Here is a 21731-nt window from a genome sequence, read left to right as displayed (position 1 = left end):
TGTATGAATGTTATAAAATTGTATATTTATGAACATTCCATTTACCTGAGCATGAAGATGGTATATCCCCTGATTCTATAGTTAGATATATTAAATTTGTGTTAAGTAGGCTAAGTATTTAATAATTATTTTAAAAATGAGTGCTTTCATTTTCACACCCATACAGACAGCTACAGGATGCATAATCAATTACATAAAAGGATTTGACCAAAAAAGTCAACTATAAATAATGTAGCACTTTTTTTCCAGTATTACTCCACGAACTCTTTTTTATTCTAATTTGAAAGTTTAGACTTCAAGTTATTATATAGATATTACAAAGTTTGGATGAACGATTTTATCATTTTTAAGGCATTGAAATATATTGAATCGGAATTGATTTTATTTCATATTGTTTCACTTTTTAAATATTTTATAGTAATTTAAATTTAATGAAAATTTTTATTTGGTTAAAGTATTTTGATTATCATCAAATTCAAAAACTTTTTTAAATATTAAATATTTGTTAAAAATAAAAGATATATATTAATATTAATAATTTTTTATAATTGATCTTGATTGATGTTATTTTTCGTTAAATTTTTTCAAGATAATTTTATTCTATATTTGTAAAACTTTTTTTTTTGTTTATGTTACACAAGTTTGTCTTTAAATTAAGAGATGATAAACTGAGTTATGTCATATTAAAATAACACCTGGTCAAGTTTAAGTTAAGTCAATTTAAGTTAAGTTGAATTAAACTAAGTTTAAGTTGACTTTGGTTCATGTTTAGCTAAGTTGGTATGAGTCTAGACTAAAGTAAATTAGTTTGAACATAGGTTGAACTTACTTAGTATATCTCAATTGAGTTGAATCAACCTAATCCAAAGTCGAATTAAGTTAATTCTGGTTTAGGTTGATACAAGTTCATGTCGAGTTTGTGCATTCTACATCCGATCAAGTAATAATAGGTCTATCGTAATATATATTAAATTTGACTTGTGTTTAACCATGTTTTGTTATCCATGTCAGTCCTAATTTGATTAAGAGTAAATTTGACATACTAATCAAGATAAAGTCAAGTCAGATCAAGTTGAATTTACTTAAACTCAAAATTAAGTCAGACCAAGTTGAATTTATTCGAATTCATGTCAAGTTGCACCCTCCTGGTAGAGTGAACTCTGAGTAGATATTTTTTCTGACAACACATTATATTTAAAAATTATGAGATAGCATATTGTGCTTTATATTTACATAAGTAGCACAATTTTCTCTTATATAAACGTAGGTTACAAATCGGTTTTTGGAGAACCCTTAGGTTTGAATGGTTTTGGAAACCAATTATTGATCGGATTAAAAAATAAATAAATTTGTTCACCGAATTTCCAAAACCATTGAAACCTTCTAGGATTTTCTAAACATATTCAACAATTTAATGATTTTCAATAATTTAAAAAAAGAAGTTGTTCACTGGGTTTTGAAAACCATTGAAACATTCATCAGTTTTCCAAACCCATTGAATGACTCAATGATTTTCAATAAGCCTCATTGTTTTTCCCTCCCATGCTTTCCAGATCAATGCATCACTATTTTTTCACAGGCCAAAACCAAACCAATATATATAACTATGTAAAATCTAATCAAAATTGTAATAGTACCTATATATTATGGTGGTGGAGTGCCACAAGATCAAAGGGAAAGAAGAACTAACAGAGGAAGAAGAAAAAAAGGAAGAGAGACTAATACTAGGTCAAAGAGAAAAGAAAGAAGAAAAAGAGTGAGAAAAGTTTAAAAGTAAAAAGTAAAAGTAAATTTTTCAAAGTTAAATCTCCAAATTAGAATTCATTTTTTGACAAACGAGTTTCAAATTTTAATTTTTGTAAAAATATTTTAAAATTCGATTTTTCAAAATTCGAATTATGAAATTATTAAAAAGTGTGTTATATAAATAAATATAAAAAACAGTATGCTATATGTCAAATTAAAAGCGTAATATGTGTCATTAAAGAAAAAAAATCACTCGGGTATGTATATATGTTTTTTATACATTTTCTTTTTAAAGCATTGATTAATGTTGTATTCAGTCACATAATAACTATACCATGCTAGAACAAACATAGTTTCTAAGAAAATATCTCAAGAAAAATAAAGTAAAAACAGACGTGCAAAGAGAAGAAAGAAAACCATTTATTTAGCATTTGAATTTTCGACTAAATATTACTGTGCCTTCTTCTGTTGTATTTTAAAATACGTACACAAATTTTAACGTTTTAAAATATGTTAAAAAAAATTCAATATACTAAAAGTAGTATATTTTAAGGCCAATCAGCTAAAGAAACTCAACAGTTATTTAAAGTAAGAATTTTGTGTTCGTTAAAAGAATAACTTCTCTGTGCACTTTTTCTTACACCGGTTAAATTTACGAAAATTTAGGAATTTTGATGAAGATGAAGTTTTAGGAAGAAGGATATTTTGTGCGTGATTTTAAAGATTCTTGCTCGTGATTCAACAAGATAGTTATGAGAGGAGAGGAAAAGTGGAAAGGGATTTTGGCATTTCTTGCTTCATTTTGATTTGACTATTTTCCCTCACAACAAAGAAGAGAGTGAGAAGAAGAAAAACAAGAATATCAATATCAAATCCAAACAAAACCCAGTGCAGTGTAGCAGCGTGCCTCTCAACTCAGACAAATATCATGAACTGTCTTCACAATCTTTCTCGGTTCGTTTATCCTTCTTCCTTATCAATTCATTCTATTGTTATCCAAATTCAAAGAATCAGATTCTTTACTTTTCAGATTCTCTATTTTGCCCTTCGAAACTGTTGCCACGCGCCACCGCAACAATCTTCCCCTTTCGCTGGTACATTCCATTTTCCCTTTTTATTTCGTTGATACCTATCTACAATTATACTTATCTTTCTCTCTCACACTCTCTCTTTTCAACGCTGGATACAGAGAATCGTCAATAATTTTCATCGTAATCGAAGTATGGCGCTCAAGGTAGCTACACTCTTTGCTTTTCCGTTTCTTTAGTTCCTTTTTAATACTGTTTTGTTAGTATACTATTTTCTTTGTAGTCTTTTCAAGTTCAATCTATTAAAAGCTCTTAGTGTTGGCAATTCTGCGTCAACTTGTGAAGTGACCTTATTGAAGTATATAAGTGGGAAGTTGTAACTATCTTATCATGTTTTGACAAACTTATTTCAAACAACTTTTACAAGAAAGGGTGACATGATTTTCTCTAAAAATTTGAATTAGTTTATATATAATTTGTAGAAGTAATAACTTTCCCAATCTTGCTTTTTAGCCTATGCACTAGTTAATTTTAATCTTCCGGAAGTCTTTTGAAGAAGTTTGTCTAAACAAATCCTGAGTCTCTGTTGTACGACTAGTGATATGACCTGATTGAACTATGTACGGTGGAAGTTATACTCATTATAAGTCGGTTATGTAGTATTGAATTTGTTCCCACCCAAATGCTAAGATTTGGAATAATAAAGCATTTTGTCAAGATCCATCTAATAAGATAGTATTACTGGATTTTTATTGCTCAATATATTCATTGCCTTGAACCTGATTCAGCTTTTGTGAGGATTACACGAGGTTATGGATAGAATAATTAGAACATGTGAATGCGTGGAAATTGTGGATTGCTCACGGCATATTCTGGAATCTACCAGAATTCATGACGGTGTTGTCATTTGAAAGTTGTAAGATTTGTCATTTTTGGTGTGAGCCAACGAACAAATTTAAATGTAAAGAAAACAAGGAGATATTGCTGTAGCAGTGACTATTAAATTCTAAAAAGATGAACAATGTTTGTTATTTATATGCCTGCCCTGTGAAATATTCATCCTCAGGCTTGACTGTGTAAATGAACTTATTGGTATCTGCTATTCATGTCGTTTCTGCTTCATACTTTCTAGAGAACTTGATTGACATTTTCTTTTGCAGGCTGCTTCAGGTTCTGTACCAAGTGCAGACAAAAGTAATGTCAGCAAGGAAGAGGAAAAGTCTGAGACATATTCTCATAACATGACCGAAGCCATGGGTGTTGGTATGTTTAATTTTTTTGGTTCTTCTAGTTCAACAATGATGTAGTCTTATCTTGTTATATAGACTTGACTGCACATTTAGGCCCCTGCAGAAACCTAAATTTCAATATAGAGCAAGGTCTTGTTTTAATGGTGTCTCCTAAGTTTTCTTCAGCGCCTTTGAATCAGAATATATTCCATTTGATCTACATTTCTCACATTTTTTGGTCTTTTTCTACTTTGTGGTTCTAGATTAGTAAAAGATATGGAATACAATTTGGGGTAAACCTAGAGTATCTTGCTTGAAGCTCCCTCGTCGTTTGTAATTTCTTTTTTGGTGTAAGCTGTGACAAAATATTTCATATTGGGATGCAATTATTTCTAACATTCTTAGGTTTTGTAATAGTCATATTCAAACAATAGTTTGGATTAACTATAGGAGCCCTCAATTGCCTATCCTATTATTTTGTTCTTTGAATAATTCATCTGGTTACCCTTTCTAACAAAGTGCTACTCAGTTTTGACTTATAGGCACGAGTTAGGAATGAACTATAACTTCATCCGTCCAGACTTAATTGTGGGATCATGCCCACAGGTATTTTTGTTTTAATCATGGATACCTAATGGAATTATGTCCATTCTTGTCTGTTCATCTGACTTTTATTTTCTTTTACTCAAATTGCCAGACTCCTGACGATGTTGAGAAGTTGCATAGAATTGGAGTGAAAACAATATTTTGTTTACAACAAAATCCAGACCTTGAGTATCCTAATCAATTTGTTTAATTAGATTCACTTTCATCGTTTTAGACAAAGACCAAATATTTAGTCTAGTAAATGAAACATTGTGTTTCCTTACAATTGCTTGGATATTTTGGAGTTGATATTAAGGCCATACAAGAATATGCCAAGGCACATGATGTTCAACACTTGCGAGCTGAGATAAGGTAAGTTATGTGATGAAATATTTCTATCATAACTGTCAAAGAAATAATTATGTTTAAACTGACAGGAATAAAACAAAAGGATGCTTTGAATACTATGATATTAAATTAGAAGATTGTGGCTTAAACTTTAAAATATAGATATATTATTGTATGATCTGGATTTTCTTTTCTCGTTTTCATTTAAAAATGACTTCGTCACAAGGTATCCCTATGTGTATGTGACACATAGTAACTTTCTCAAAATTATGTACTGTTCTATATCTTTAGTAGTTATGGTTTAAGACGCATTGTACTTGCTTTTATGGTGGTAAAAGGCATCTACTTTGAAAGAAAACCTCAAATATGGTAATGGTATGCCAAGTTTTTTGATGCGCTGTCCTAGTGACATTGTGGAGCTTGGTTGGGAATAAGATAAGATCCTGGTTTTCTATCTGGGTCTTCAGTCAGTTAGTTAGTAGTAATACTTATTATACTATCACATGTAATCTAAATTCTACATTTCCTTTTTTCCCTTGCTCAAACATATACTAGTTTTATGTTTTCATAACTTCCCCCATCCCCAAAATCTTCTAGAAAAAAAATCTAAGAAATGTCTTTTAAATTGTTACCAAAAGTGGATGTTGGAGATACTTGAGATTGAAAAGAAATAATTCTAGAGAACTTAATTGATCCCTCTCATAATCTTCTATTTATAAAAATAAATTGATAAGAGTACATGATAATTAAGGTAACTTAGACACAACATAATCATGATAAATAGGGTAACCTAGACACAATATAATCATGATAAATAGGGTAACCTAGACACAATATAATCATGATAAATAAGATAACCTAGACACAATATAATCATGATAAATAGGGTAACCTAGACACAATATAATCATGATAAATAGGGTAACCTAGACACAATATAATCATGATAAATAGGGTAACCTAGACACAATATAATCATGATAAATAGGGTAACCTAGACACAATATAATCATGATAAATAGGGTAACCTAGACACAATATAATCATGATAAATAGGGTAACCTAGACACAATATAATCATGATAAATAGGGTAACCCTAGACACAATATAATCATGATAAATAGGTAACCCTGGACATAATATAATCATGATAAATAAGGTAAATATTCTAACAGAGATTTAGGCATTAGGTTGTCAGCGAGCCAAAAACTCAAGCAGTTAGTTCAGTTCTGTGTGTTTTTGTGTAAGACTAGTTGGTAATGTTACCTTCATATGATAATTTCTAATCTAGTATAAATGGGTACTTGTAGTCATTTCTTCTTTATGTATGTGTTGTGCATTGTGTTGTACTAGGGTTTCTCTTTATTTTACAGTCCTTTGTTTCTCATGTTCTTCTTCACCTTGTGTGATGATCTAACATGGATGTGACAGAGACTTTGATGCATTTGATCTACGGATGCGGCTTCCAGCTGTAGTTAGCAAATTGTATAAGGCAATAAATTCCAACGGAGGTGTAACATATATTCATTGCACTGCTGGACTTGGAAGAGCTCCTGCCGTTGCAGTATGTCCCTTGATTTCATTGTGTTACTTGTTTATTACTGATAGAATATTTGACCTGAAACGGTGTTTTGTTTAGTTCTGTGCTAAAAGAATTAATTTCCTGTTTAAGAAGTTAAATACACAAAGGGCGGTGAATGTATTCAGTAATCTCTCACAGAATGGTTTCAAAAGGTTTTGACTTAAATATATTGATACAACGAAACACCTATAAACCATTCAATGATGAAAGTTGTTGAAATCTCCCATGTTGAGCCTAGCACGCTTTGTTGCAGTCCATCAATTGGTTGTATGTGTTTGCGTACCTGCAAAGGACTGACAAATTGGTGAGTGAAGTTGTCACTGTTGGCATACAGTGGGTTGGAGTCCAAGTAGTGCTTAGAAAAATTGAACAATCCTCATTGTGTAAGTTGGTTTGGTGGAATTTCAAACAAATCTATAAAGGTTTATTTGGATAAGTTTTTCAAATAGCATTTCTAAGAAATAAAATGAAATGAACTTCTTTACAAGTAAGAAATAAGACAGAATCAAATGAGTTTTTCCATTAGTTAATTTGTAGAAACTCTCTCGTGCTTTTCTAACTTCTTATATTTAACTGTGAATAAGCTAATTCACCTTATAGAGAAACTTATTTCATTTTTTCCTTCTTATTTTTTTCAAAAATGTTTATAAAGAAATTTGTCTAAACAAACAATAATAAGAATTTTGACTTGTGATTAGGCAGTCACAGGTCATAGTTACAGAAACAAACTCTTTTCATGATTAAGGCTATGTGCATCTGACCTTCCCCACTCCAAGATTTCACAATAGTGGGAGCCTTAAGCATCGGGCGACCCTTTTTATTGTCCATTGTTTGTGCTTTGGGCTATTAGAATCGATTGACTTTATATAGCCTGGATCTATGCCATCTGGTTACATTCATTCCTAATTTCATCGGCAGATTGGTATTGAAGATGCCATTGTTTTTATGAAAAAAGTGAAATGAAATCATAAAATCAATATTCTTTTATTTTGTTGGTAGATATGTCCATGAAATCATTTAAGTCTATCTCGAAGATGGAGATGAAAAAGGTGGACGTGTATGATTTTGTTTTTCTCAAATATTTTGGCATTTCATGTATCATTTATCTGTTTTATAGTTCTCTGTGTGTGTAAGATTATTTACTAACAATTTGTTTTTTGCTCAGACGGCCTACATGTTTTGGGCTCTGGGATATACATTCAAAGAGGCTCATACACTACTTCAGGTGACTTATGCTTAATAAAGTCATGCGGGGTTCTTGTAAAATAATACGCTGAATGTTTTTCAGTACTCATCATATTGCTTTGATTAAACAAAATGGATTTTTCCATTTTGATTTTCTTCTCAATGATTTTTAACAAAAATCTATTTTAGGCTTGGTAAACTTATTAGTGAATTTTGTTCCACTAATTTCCTTGACTGACAAGTAACTCTTTAGTTCATGGCATTTTTTTATTTCTGTACACAGTGATATGATTGTGTAGCAATTACCAATTCGTCAACAGTTAAATCACTAGTTTCTAAATTTTGGTATCTGTGAATTATGGAACTGGGCAGTTTACTTGCCAACAGAATTATTTTCTTACAGCTAGTTTACAAGCATTCTTATTTATTTTATTTTCCTAGGAGTTCTTTTACTCAAAATATATGTCCTATTCTCTAGTTGTGTATGCCTAAAGAAATTAATTTAATGTCATTTTCGTTTTCTGCATGTCATAGAATTTTCATTCTAGCGGTTTCATATTTGAGGTTTATAATTCTTCTGAATCAGTTTTTGGATACATTTGGTGTAAAGAGAGAAATGAGATTGAAATTTGGTCAAGTTTTCTTGTGTCCTTTTTTTTACTCTTTTTTTCTTGCAGAGCAAAAGGGAGTGTTTTCCCAAACTAGATGCCATTAAAAGTGCAACAGCAGACATCGTGAGTCAATTTAATTTTCTATATTTATTGTGATTTAAATCTTGAATGTGAATTTTTTTTTATATTAATATAGGTGTGATCTTCCTGATAAGTCTTTTCTCATTAAAAGCTAACATAATTAAATTAGATGTTTCAAGATGAGAATTTAATTGAAACTGTTCCTCATTTTTATATCTTTTTATTGGTTTCCCTCTTATTTAAAAAATATATATATATATATCACCTTTGAACATTATTTATTTGTGGTACTCAGCTTACAGGCCTTAGTAAGAAACCTGTCACTTTGTCATGGGAAGACAGCAGTTGCTCTAGGGTGGAAATTTCAGGACTTGATATTGGATGGGGGCAGGTGATGATTGAGTCTCATTTTATTTAGATTTAAGAATATTTGTTCCTCTGTTATAGTACGTGTAACGGTCATTAAATTACATGGAGATGTTATATGCACCATCATCCTTAACTGCTTCGGTTACAGCCATCTATCATTTTGTTGTGAAACATATTCACATGCATGATCTCTGGTTTCCTGTCGGGATTTTTATGTTGTATATTCGTAATTCATCATCTTGCTAATACTGTGTGTACTGTACCTTGTAGTTCCTGTTAGTTTGGTAGTTTGGTCCTGGAAGTTCAAAGTTATCTTTAAAATAACTTATGTCTTCTTGCCAAACTGATGTCCTCAACGTACGATACGAAGTCTGATTTCAGATTCGAAGACTTTTTACCTTTAAAGTTATCTGAATCACAGTTTGACTTATGTTTTCAACATATGCTTTTTTTGTACGAATTCATGCAAAATCTTTACTTAATCTTGATCTCTTTTCAGAGAGTACCCCTAAATTTTGATGACAAATCGGGTTTGTGGTATCTCGAGAGGGAATTGCCTGTAAGTGAAATTGCTAAAACTGGTCTGGTATTACTTGCCTGTTCAAAGCTTGGTCTTAATATTGAACGTTTAATAACTTGTCGGCTCAGCCGCTGTGATTAAAACAATAGATTGATGAGAAACAAGTTTATTGTCATATTTACCAGGAAGGACGCTATGAGTACAAGTACATTGTTGATGGGGAATGGACATGCAATAAAGATGAGCTTGTAACTGCTCCCAACAAAGATGGTCATGTCAACAATTTCATTCAAGTAAGTTATAAACTTCAACTAAATAGCTCAGAAAATAAATTTTGCGATTGGTAACTTCTTTGACTCCTAGGAAATTGCTAGAAGCTCAAAGCTAGAATTAGTACATCGTAATCTGCTCAAATAAAAAAATAAAATGCAATGTACCAGAACATTTATGGCTCACAACCATGTTATTGTTTTAGGGTTAAATGTTTTTTTGTAACTCCAAAAATTGACTGTTATTCAAATTGTTACCTTCAAAAAACATTTCAATCTTACTAATAAATTTGTTAAATGTTAGCTATGAAAAACAGTGAAAAAATTTGGAGGGTTTAACCCTTTTTTTTATTTGTCTCTCCACATTTTAGCTCATCACATTATATTTCACCATCTTACTCTGAATTATTAGTCTGTGCACATTCTATTGGACTGATTTCTCATATTCTATCCTCTCCTAATAGGTCCTTGATAATAGCAGCAGTGGTCGTGTTTCCCTTCGGGAGAGATTCAGTTCTGATGATCCTGATCTTACACCGGAGGAACGACTGAGAATAAAGGAGTTTCTTGAAGCTTGTCCTGACGAGGATCTGTAACCCATCAATGCACGTCTCTGTTTATATGTAAAGTAGTATATGAACGTATACATGTTGTATAATAAAAGGTTGAATATAAACCTTCGATAAGATCTCTGTTGTATCTCTGTTGTAGTAATAAAGTTGGCTTGCCGAGTTTATTGAGTTCCATAGTAATCATAAGTCTATAGTATTATGTAAATGATAGATACTCTGCTATATTAGCACCGTGATTTTCAATGTACCATGAAATAGAATGTGACTTTGATAATGTATAATTTATGAAAAGAGTGTTTTATCCTACACTTCCAACATCTCATCCTCCCATCCTGTACCTCCAAAAATTTCATTTTTAACCTTCTAACATTTCATTTTTATTCCTACATCTTCAATTTTTTCAAAAATTTCATTTTTAACTTTAAAAAATATCTTTTCATTTTCTACTTTTCTTATTAAAAACACTTTACACCACCTTAACAATAATTAAATTTAAAATTTAAATATTATTTAATATAAATTTATATTTTAATAAATATTAAAATATGATTTATATTATAATATTAGTTATATTAAAAGTATAAAAATAAAATAAAAATAATAACAATAAATAAAAAATTATATTAAATAAAATATTTAATATATTTAAATATATTAAATTATATTAAAATACTAAAATAAATTAAATAATTATTAAAATTTAAATAAAAGACAAAATTTTAAAAATAATTATTTATTTAAAATCAAATAAAATTATATTAAATAAAATATTTAAATACATTTAAATTATATTAAAATATTAAATTAAATTAAATAATTATTAAAATTTAAATAAAAAATAAATTTCTAAAAACATTGTTGATCGATATCCGTAACATTACTTATCGGATATCTATATCCGATTAACAGATCTTTTCAAAATTTTGTTTTTTTTAACTTTAATAATTATTGAATTTAATTTAATATTTTAACATAATTTAATATATTTAAATATATGATTATAAATTTGTATTTTTATTATTATTAATTTTATTTTTATTATTTTACTTATAAGTTTTTAATACAATTATTATTAAAATATAAATCATGCTTTAATAATTATTAAAATATAAAATTATATTAAATAATATTTAAATTTTAAATTAAATTAAATTATTATTAAGGTGGTGAATAAGAAAGAAAAAAAATAAAAAAAATATTTATTAAAGTTGAAAATGAAAATTTTGAAAAAGTTGGAGGTGTAGGATAAGATGTTAAAAAGTTAAAAAAGTAATTTTTGGAGATGCAGAATGATATCTTGAAAGTGTAGGATGAAACACTCTTACGAAAAATGGTTGAAGACTTAAAAGAAATGTTTGAATTCAAAAGAACATGCTGAAAAATGTGTAATTTGTGTATATTATTTAAATTATTAGGATAAAAGTCTAAAGAGAGAACTTAAGTAATAGAACATTTAAAAAAAAAATTATTCTTCATAAATTCTTTTATGGAATAACTAATTATCGAATTAAAAATAATTTTTTTTAGAAAAGTGTTTCTGAAAATTGATTATTACTATTGGTAATTAATTCATTGAGAAAAATATTTTTTAAAAAAGGTTTTATGCAAATTAATTTTTTAATTTTTTTTGCCTAATTTTCAAAAGAAAGTCTATATATCTTAGCTAAATCTAGTTTTCAAAATAACTTTTCACTCGTAAATTTAGAGTAATACAAAAACTTGCTGTTTATGAAACACTTTTAAACACTTAATGTGAACTTTTAGTAAGTGTGTTTTATGTGATTGAATACTGTTATTGTTGTTAGGAAAATTGTTAATGATTTGTGTGTTAAAGGAGGTGTTATTCATATATTGTGTCTTGACATTTTGAGTGTTTTTTAACCTTAAATATGTCACACGTGAGTGTAAATTTTGGTTATTTTATAATGATTAGTTAATTCATATTTAAAAAGATTAACAACTAGATGTTTTAATATGAACCAGTATAAAATTATTTGTGTCATTTTTTATTTTTTTATCTTTTTTATCTCTATTGTTGTTATTTATAAAAGATCATTTTTTATTATAAAATTAATTCATAGAAATGAAGATTTTTAAAATAAGTAAATCAATTTATTTCCTTTTGATTTTTATCACAAGCAAATATTTGCTATGGAATTCTAACACAACTTTGACACATCACACTTAAAAGTTATAGCCTTTAACATTGAAGATACAACAGAATTAACTTTATAAAAGATGTATAAATTGAATGCATTAAACTTTGAACATATAAACTGAATTTGGGGTCTTCTCGAACAAGTTAGTAAAAATATTCATTAGTTAAGTATTGGAGTTGATAAGCTAAATATTAATTTTCTTGGATAACAATTTAATTTTCAAAAAAACAATTCATGTGATGAACTTCAAAAAATTACAGAATTTCATAGTACACGCTTATCACATTAATCTAATCTTTTTGTTTACACGTTTAATTTGATAAATTAAGGAAGAGAAAAACCAAGAAAGAATATAAAATGAAAAATAAATTTCTTTTATTTTCTGATTCATTCAAGAAAAAAAAAATTTATCTCCTAAAGGAAAGTGAAAAAAATTTCAGAATTCAATCTTTTTAATAATAACTTTTCTTTACATTTAGTCTTTAAATTGGTTGATGTAAGCAAACATACCATGCCTAAATAACAAATTAGAATTGGATAAAATTACCAAAACTCGTACACTACAATAGACATAATATTATTTTTTCATTAGTATCTAAATCTAAATAAAAATAAATTCGGAAAACTAGATCGGATCAGTCATTCACTTCGGCCCAAAGTTAAAAACTCATCCACTTCGGCCCAAAGTTAAAAACTCATCCACTTTGGCCCAAATTGAAATTACCTTCTCAAACACGCAGGCCACCCACATACGGAAAACACAAAACCCGGGATTCAAAAATCTCCCTCCAAAACGAAAACTCATTCTGCCACGTCATGGATCCGTGCAATGTAAATCCAACCAATCAGCTTCCATCCACTATTCCTATATAAACCGCTCCTTTCTACAAGCCATATCATTCATATTTCACATTCTCTGTCTTGTGTCCTATTGAACTGAATTTCATCAACCCTTCTCTAAGAAATCCATGGCCAAGGGCGAGAAGAAACCCGCAGAGAAAAAGCCTGCAGAGAAGGCTCCAGCAGAGAAAACGAAGGCTGAGAAGAAGATTCCAAAAGATGCTACCTCCGGAGACAAGAAGAAGAAGAGGAAGGCCAAGAGCGTGGAAACCTACAAGATCTATATCTTCAAGGTCCTCAAGCAGGTTCACCCTGACATTGGGGTCTCCAGCAAGGCAATGGGAATCATGAACAGCTTCATCAATGATATCTTTGAGAAGCTTGCTCAAGAATCATCCAGACTGGCCCGTTACAACAAGAAGCCCACCATCACTTCCCGTGAGATCCAGACCGCTGTTCGTCTTGTCCTTCCCGGTGAGCTTGCCAAGCACGCCGTCTCCGAAGGCACCAAGGCTGTTACAAAATTCACCAGCTCTTGATTGTGTAGCCAATTATTAGGGTTTGAATAGTATCTGTGTGACAAGAATATTCAAGGAAATACAATTAGGTTTTTACTGACTTTACACCTGGTCCTTTTTTTCTTACAGTTACAAATGGCCACAAATTGATAATTATAATGTTTTCTCACTTCTTAGCTATGTGCCATCCTGGTAAAATAGATTCTAAAATCTGAGTATTTTGTGGATTAGTTAAAGGGATTATAGCATTGTATTGAGGATTTCGTTCCAGTTTGGTCTAATTGTCGGATTGTATCTAATTAGCTATTTGAGTTTATTATTTAAGTTATTACTACTGGTTGATTAATCACTGAAGCATAAATTTTAGTTGATTGGAGTAAATTAATAAAAAATTGGATTTGTGGATAATGACATCCTCTTACAGGGAAAGATGTAAACCTTTGAATTTAAAGTCCAAACACCATTCGCCATTGTCGGGGACATCCTTCACCAAGAATAAAGGCCTATGAACATGAACCTTGGGGAATCATTAAGTAGTAACCAAAGTGAAATATGTCTTATACCAAATTTTTTAGTCCTTGTAATGAAATTTAAAGGAATGAGAACTTCGGTTAGAAATGAGATACATTGGGAGATCCTAGAAAAAATATTGTGATTAAGGAAGTAATGAAGTTATAGTCCAAATTGTTAGAATGCTTGTTTGGTAGGTTGGAGGTATCGAGTTTGAATCTTAGCGGGAGTAATTAATTTATGTGTTAGGCTGGTGAGCATTTGAAAATTAAAGCCATTCAGAGAGTGAGGTATGAAGAGTTTTCTTAACGAAGAATGTGAGTGATTTTTTGAAGTTTTGGGAAATATCTTGTGGGAGGAGTTTAAAGTAAAGGAAAAATTATTAGTCTAAACATTTAAATAAGAGGGGCTAACATTTCATTTTGTTTGTTCTTTTATTGGTTTATTTTCTTATTTGTTTTGTCATGGATGTAAATATGGTAAATTTGTTAATAATTATTGGAAAATTGATATTTTGTATATATATGTAGTATAGTTATATAATTAATATGTACGTAAAATCTTAAATAGACACAAGTATATTCTGAATCCTTTTAGTTGTTGTATAGACATGAGTGGATTTTGACTATGTATGTAAGAACTCATCAAATTTTGTAAATATTTGTTTGCATGAGTTTTAGCTCTATGTAAATAAATGACCAATGATCAATGTGTGAGTGACATCACCTCTCACTGATCCAACAAAAACAAGTTGAAATGGGTTTGACCATTAAAATTGGGTTCGGCTGAGCTAATCTCTCAATAATGTGAGTGATATTCTCTCCACCATCTCATCTTCTTTCTATACCTTTTCAATTTTTTTTAAATTCTAATTTATCTTTTTTACTTTTTACTTTTACCAATTTTATTTTTTATATTTAAAATTCTAATTCCAAAATTTTCGCACTTTCACTTTTCCTTTTACTCTCAACAGCAAGCCTACACCCCCACACTATCACTTTCTTTCTTTCTTTTAATTTTCACTTCCGCTAACACAATTTAACAGAAAAAACAAATTTTGCATGGTATAAATTTAAAATATTTATAACTTTGATGAGTTTTGAAGTATTATGATTACATAATATAATCTGTTAAAAATTTCTTTCCCACTACCTTGTCTTAAATAACCAAACTTGAAAATTTATGCTTAAAATTACATTCGTGCTTACAATGGTGCAATGAAAATAGAAGTATGTTTGTTGAGTACAAAATAAAAAGTGAATAAAAGAAAAAATATCTATCAAATTTTCTCTACCATACAGAATTTGCTTTTTTTGTCAAATTTTGTGTTAACGAAAGTGGAAATTAAGAGAAAGAGAGAAAGTGACAGTAGGGGTGGGAACTTGCATAGTGAAAGGGAAAGGGAAAGTGAGAGATGATTGACATTAGGGTTTTAAAAAATAAAAAGTAAAAAAGGTAAATTTAGAATTTAAAAAAAATTGGAGAAATATAGGCATCATTCCAGTAATAGCTTGACAAGTTGATTTGTCCTTTTTTTTATATTTTCTTATTTTTTAATCATATAATATTTTATGAACTTTTAACTAATTAATTAATGTTTTAATTGTATAAAATTAAAACAACTATTACATTTATATTTTAAATTACTTTTATATCGAGTAATTAAAATTTAATATGTAAATGTTAATAATTTAAGGTACAAAGTTATTCCATGTTTACATATTAAAATATTAATTTTTTAAATTACTTTTTATTTTATTTTTTAATTAAAAAAACCATATCCGTTATATTTCGTCTTTTCCCCTGTTTAGAAAACTAAGAAGATTAAACTATAATGGTTTGACGAACCAAAAATATCAACTGAACGTGTCTTTTTTTGGCTGGCTGGTGGGCTAACCCACATGTCCTCACCCATTTGCCACCCTGTTTGTGGCGATGTGGTGATATAATATTGATAATATGTGATATAATTTTTTACACCAAAAGTTATGTGATACGATCTTGTATAAGAAAAAATACGATCTTTTTCGAGTTTGAATCCTCAATAAACATAACAAAAACAAATCAAAGAATAATGCGGAATAAGATAAAGATGGGGATACAATAATCTGATAGATTGATAAGTTAAACGAATATTCATCACAAAAATGTCGATCTTTGATAAGAACAAAATTCTAATAAAAAACCAAGAGAATCCTCTTTAAAAATATGCAGATACATATGTTATAACTCAAAAATTTCTACACATGTATTTGATATCCTTATATATAGGTACAAATGTTTAAGGCACCTAAGAAATCTTAGAAGAAAACTCAAAGACATTGGACTCAAAAATAAAGAAAACAAAAAAAAAATTGTAATTAAAAGAAAATTACAAATAGTTTAAACTATCTAAATTACTGTATAATTATGTTTCAAGTTGTGATCATCAAGTCCTTAAATTTTAATTTTTATAGGATATCATGAGCTTATAAGAGATTTGTTCTTTCAACGGTTTGCTCCTTGACCTCGTCATAAGTCTTTTGAATTGCAAAGACTCCTCCTCAAATTCTTTTATAAATTAAAAAGATAGTCATCTATCATTATGTTGATTGTGGTTTTCCATCAAATAGTCATAATTTATCACAAGAGCATGTAACAGTATAAAGTGAGAATTGTAGGAGTTATTGTGAGATAATTGTCTTTCTTTTTTTAAAAGAAAATATTTTCTTTTGTTAATTTTGGTAGTTATTTTAGAAGAGTTAGGATATGTTTTTTAATGCGTGATGAATGAAAGATGATATCAAAATTTATAAGCTGTCATACTTTTTGTAAAAGCGTCAGATAATATAAGTTTTAGTATCATCTTAATTGTTCAAAACATGTTGAAATGTAAGACAACCTCCGATGGAAAGTATTTTTTAGATAAAATACATTAAACATGAAATAAAATATAACTATTTTTAACTATCCTATTATTTCACAAAATTATAGTACATGGTTAGGAATCATATAGTTAAAAGTATTACTTTTGTGTATATCTTAAAAAGTATTTTGTTATATTTTTCCGTTTTAATTTTTTTAAGGGTTAAATATGTTTTTGATCCCTTAACTTTTAGTGAAATTTGGAATTAGTCCCTCTTCAAAACTTTGGCCTAATTTAGTCCCCAAACTTTAAAAATGTGTGAATTTAGTCCTTTGAACTAAATTTTGTTAGGTTTATTTGATGTTTCAAGTGCCTTTCATGATAACATTTGAGTTGTTTATACCATTTGACATATTTTTGCTTCAATGTTAACTGAGAAATGCGTTTGAAACATCAAATAAAGTTAACAAAATTTGGTTAAAAGGACTAAATTCACACATTTCTAAAGTTTGGGGACTAAATTAGTCCAAAGTTTTGAAGAGGGACTAATTCCAATTTTCACTAAAAGTTAAGGGATCAAAAACATATTTAACCCTTTTTTTAAACCTAAAATAATTTAAATATAAAAAATATATATGTGGATTAGATAATAATTTCATAATCACATATATAGTAAACAATAGAAAAAAATAGTAAAAATATAAGTTAACAGCTTTCCTAATGAATTAATCCTACTAATAAATTTTGAAAAATTAACAAAAAGAAGAGCAAAATACATCAATATTCTCAAATCAAATTAAATTCTAGTATGTTTATATGTTTTTTTTTATAAACTTCTCATTTATATTTTCGTGGTACGTGCTTTATTTTTAAAATTTGAATATATTAAATTTGTACTCCTGATAAGAAATATAATTTAATAGTGAAAAAATATTTTTAATCGAAACGGCCTCATAAATATTATTGTTATTTATTCTAAAATTAATACATAGGTATATTTATAATATCATAAGAAGCACTTATTTTGGATTTGAAGAACATTGAAAGAAATTATTAAATGGTTTAATGTTTCCATATTTTTGTCCAAAATCTCAAATAGGTCCCTTTCTTTTTTGGCGACGTTTGAGTCATTATTTTTGTAAAATTAAATTAAATAGACTCGTTAAATTGAGAATATTAAAAAATGAAGTATACAGAATTGTCATCCTTCATCTTCTCGGTAACCAAATCACGCTTCCATGACAGTCACGGTAGACAGAATTGCAAATTGCAGGAACCCAATCGCAAGTTCGCCCAACAGTATCACCATTGCGAGACAAAATCAAAACCTGCAAAAATTCTCAAATCAAAAACCAGAAAATCCATAATCATGAAACCCTAACTCGCATAGATGTTCAACCCCAAATTGGCGGACCTTAATCACGAGTTTCTCAACGTCGTCGAACCACCACAACTCCTCCATGTAAGTCACCGTAAACAATGCCTCTCGCACCTTTATCTTCTTCGCATTTCCATGGAAACCTTCGAAACCAAAAACCCAAGATAAAACCTGCAGATTCGCACAACCCATAATCGCCAAAATCAATCACCACAAATTTGCCTCACGATGAACACGAAGTGGAGAGCAAGATGGCAACCGAGTAATTAAAGTGCAGAATGAGATGATCAGTGTGAAGGCAAAGTGGAGAGGAAAGTAAGAAATGGGAAAGAAGAATCAGAGGGTAGCTAATAACTCTCTATTTTTATCCATTTTTCTATGTTGGCAGAGAGCCTTCATCATTTTTGCATCCAACTATTGTAATACGCAATAACATTCTAAACCCTTGTTTGTTGAAGCATAACCTTTGAGACCCACACCCCATAATCTCTTCTTGTTAACTCCATTAGAATAGAAAGAGTTGGGTAAGAAAAAGGAATATAGAGCGAAAATTTAGCCTCCAGGTCAAAAATTATAAAAGGTGCATAAGTACTTGTTTTAGTCAAGGAGAACATTTTCATTCTATATTTCTACTATTAAATTTAAGGAATGTTCTTTATCTGAATGGTAGAATCGGAAGAGAGGGAGAAGTCTCCGGTGGAACTTTAGGAGAGAAGCTTAACCTATGAAAGAAGAAGCTCTGCGGTGGGTGGCGATCGTAACTTTGAGGTTATCAATTTTTTAATTTTAAAATAATTCAAATCCACATCATTTAGCCACGTTAATTAAAAATATAGTCCACTGTGCCATGTCAAGCATACAGTAACTCTTTAGGTCTAATTTAACAGTAATAGTCTATTTGTTTTTATTTTAAAAAAATAAAAACTCAATTAAAACAAAAAAAAGGAAGGAAGCGAGAGTCTTGATGAAAATAGAGATTACACCTTATTAAAATATCTACCATTTAATAATTTTTGTGGTACCATGATCTCATGTCATCAATCCGTGTACAGAAAACTTCACCAATTAAATTCCACCAACTGTTCTTAATCAGGCCGTTCCTTTCATTTTCATTCGAATAACAAATAGTGCCATGTCATCAATCTGTGTATGGTAAACCTAACCAATAAAATTTCATCAACTGTATTGTTTTGGACCATTCATCTCCGCTTCATTCAAACACATCAATGGGCTCGTCACTTTCCATTCACATAATTTATTTTTAAGGAAAAATAAACATTTTTAAAATGATATTTTTAAAATTTGTAAATATAGTTACTTAATATTTTTTTCAATTTCCTACCCTTTACTTCTTTTTTTTCACTTTTCTGTCCTTATTTTTTTCTTATAATCTAACATACGTAATTGAAGATGAAAATTTGGAGGCAATTTTGTATTTTTATTTATCTAAAGGTAAAGATCATTCTTTCTGGACGCAGGAGAAAAATGTTGTGTAATTGATAAAAAATATGATAGAAGGTCAATTTGAGGTAGAAGGTTTATTCTATGTTAGAATAATTGTTGGACGAAAAATTAAGTTAAGATATGAATTTGTGATTTGCTAAATTTTTTTAATATGAATAATTGAGTTTTTATAAAAAGGTATAACTTGTTTTTATTCTAGTGGTAAATGTTTTATAAAATAATTAATATTAAAATAAAAATTACGAGTGACGAAATTATGAAGAGAAAATTTGTTATAAATATTTCATTATTACCTAGATAAGTAAATTGTGTTTTTTAATATAATAAATTAACTCGCAACGTTTTATAATTTCTTTTATAGTGTAAAAATATTAAAAAATTAAACTTATAATTAGGAAGACAATGTTAGTTGAGGATTTTATTTTAACTAGTGACTTGATTAAGAATAATAAACCAATTTTATTGGTTTGTTCAACATAATGCCTGGCATGTGGATTTACATGTTGTTTCCCGTGGGTAAGGTTAAAAAAAATTAAGTTAAACATGTTTTTGATTTTTCGATTATAATATAAAATTAAAATTTGTCTTCAAATTCAGATTTTTTTTATTATTAGATATAGTTTTTCCTATTCAATATATTGTTTTTCTCTAACATGTTAAACAACATTCTAATGTAACATCTCCAATTACACATGGTTATTTTAGTATTGCCATGTGTTGAGCCTTCTTCTTCACAACCCCAAAGTTCTTCTCCCTCATCGATAACCTCGGCCTCATTTCCACAAGAGTTTCATCTTAGCCGTCATCCAAGCAAAACACATTTCACAAACCTTAAAAACCCTTAACCCCATTGTCATCTTAAACCTTTTTTTCCTCCACTTTCATCAAACTCACCTTCATTGCCATAGTTATTGTCACATTCTCTGTCATGTTTCACAAAATTACATCTTTTAAATATATTAAAAGACTTTGATTTTTATATATGTAGAGAGAGATAGTGTTTGATTTGAAAAGGAAAGTGTTTTAACCAGGGTTTGATTTAACATGATAAAATAAATGACAATGTGAAAAAACAAATTTAGTATTTTATATGGATGAAACAATAGGAAAAATTATTACATTCACAACTCACACTTGGTATTGGTATAGATTTATTTGACCTTATTTGAAGCTATTTTATGGGTTAAGTTTTTAATGTTTTTTTGCATACAAGAACATTTGTTAAAAAAATGTTTTGAGAAAATAGTTTTTAACTCTAGATATGACAATGGGTCGAGTCAGATATAGATAATGTTTTAAAATATATTTTATTCTATATAATGCATTATGTAGAATTTTGTTGCATATTTTTTTATTATGGTGTCTTTGTTTCTAACTTTATACATGAGAAAGAGTAAAAAGGATAAATTTGACCGAATAAAAAGGAAAAAGTAAGATTATTTGTTTTGAGAAAAGAAATTATGGTAGTAAAAAAATTTGTATATAAGGTGGGTGAAAGTTAGTGAACAATATAATAGATAAAAAATTATTAAATTATAATTTTATCTTGATTGTTAAAATTAATATAGAATAATTTGTAATTATTATATTCACTATTATTATTATTATCAATAATAATAATAATAATAATAATATAATAATAATAATAATAGTGATAATAATAATAGTAATAATAATAGTAATAATAATAATTAATGTTAATGTTATTATTATTAATATAATAATATTTATTATTATTAATTATCTATAATGTTTAATAATAATAAGTATAATTATTATTATTTTAATAGTTTTAATTTCACAATTAATATTTTTACTATTGGAATTTAAAAAAAAATTATGGACATTGAAGTAAAAGTATAAGTGTTAAATTGTCTGTCGCTTCTCATCA

The 21731-nt window shown here is 28.7% G+C and overlaps 1 protein-coding gene and 1 pseudogene across 2 annotated transcripts; both read left to right on the top strand.

Annotated features, from left to right (window-relative positions):
* Positions 1-2393: 2393 nt before the first annotated feature.
* On the top strand, positions 2394-10434 carry SEX4 (dual specificity protein phosphatase (DsPTP1) family protein). Of its 2 annotated transcripts, XM_088096686.1 has the most exons (14): positions 2394-2700; positions 2777-2840; positions 2936-2980; positions 3935-4037; positions 4533-4609; positions 4701-4777; positions 4883-4960; positions 6369-6501; positions 7685-7744; positions 8382-8438; positions 8692-8787; positions 9265-9324; positions 9471-9578; positions 10019-10434. In XM_088096686.1, exons 1-14 carry the CDS (start codon positions 2675-2677, stop codon positions 10148-10150), a joined length of 1116 nt encoding a protein of 371 aa, XP_087952812.1. In that variant the 5' UTR covers positions 2394-2674; the 3' UTR covers positions 10151-10434. The 2 variants fall into 2 exon arrangements, with proteins under 2 accessions (XP_087952812.1, XP_087952813.1); XM_088096687.1 differs by lacking the exons at positions 2394-2700; positions 2777-2840; positions 2936-2980 and having other exon boundaries at positions 3952-4037; positions 4546-4609.
* Positions 10435-13189: 2755 nt separating this feature from the next.
* LOC124845421 (putative histone H2B.3 pseudogene) lies at positions 13190-13913 on the top strand (annotated as a pseudogene).
* Positions 13914-21731: the final 7818 nt, after the last annotated feature.

This window comes from Vigna umbellata, chromosome 8, assembly GCF_029865625.1.
Source record: "Vigna umbellata cultivar VRB3 chromosome 8, Vumbellata_1.0, whole genome shotgun sequence".
Taxonomy (NCBI): domain Eukaryota; kingdom Viridiplantae; phylum Streptophyta; class Magnoliopsida; order Fabales; family Fabaceae; genus Vigna; species Vigna umbellata.
Note: the sequence above shows the minus strand (reverse complement) of the source record. Positions and strands in the feature narration are given on the sequence as shown.

Bases quoted from the DNA above. Each gene is read 5' to 3' on its own strand.
- SEX4 (XM_088096686.1), top strand. From the start codon at position 2,675: ATGAACTGTCTTCACAATCTTTCTCG. The intron at 2,701-2,776 runs GTTCGTTTATCC...TTTACTTTTCAG, and splicing joins TGTCTTCACAATCTTTCTCG to ATTCTCTATTTTGCCCTTCG. The intron at 9,579-10,018 runs GTAAGTTATAAA...CTCTCCTAATAG, and splicing joins ATGTCAACAATTTCATTCAA to GTCCTTGATAATAGCAGCAG.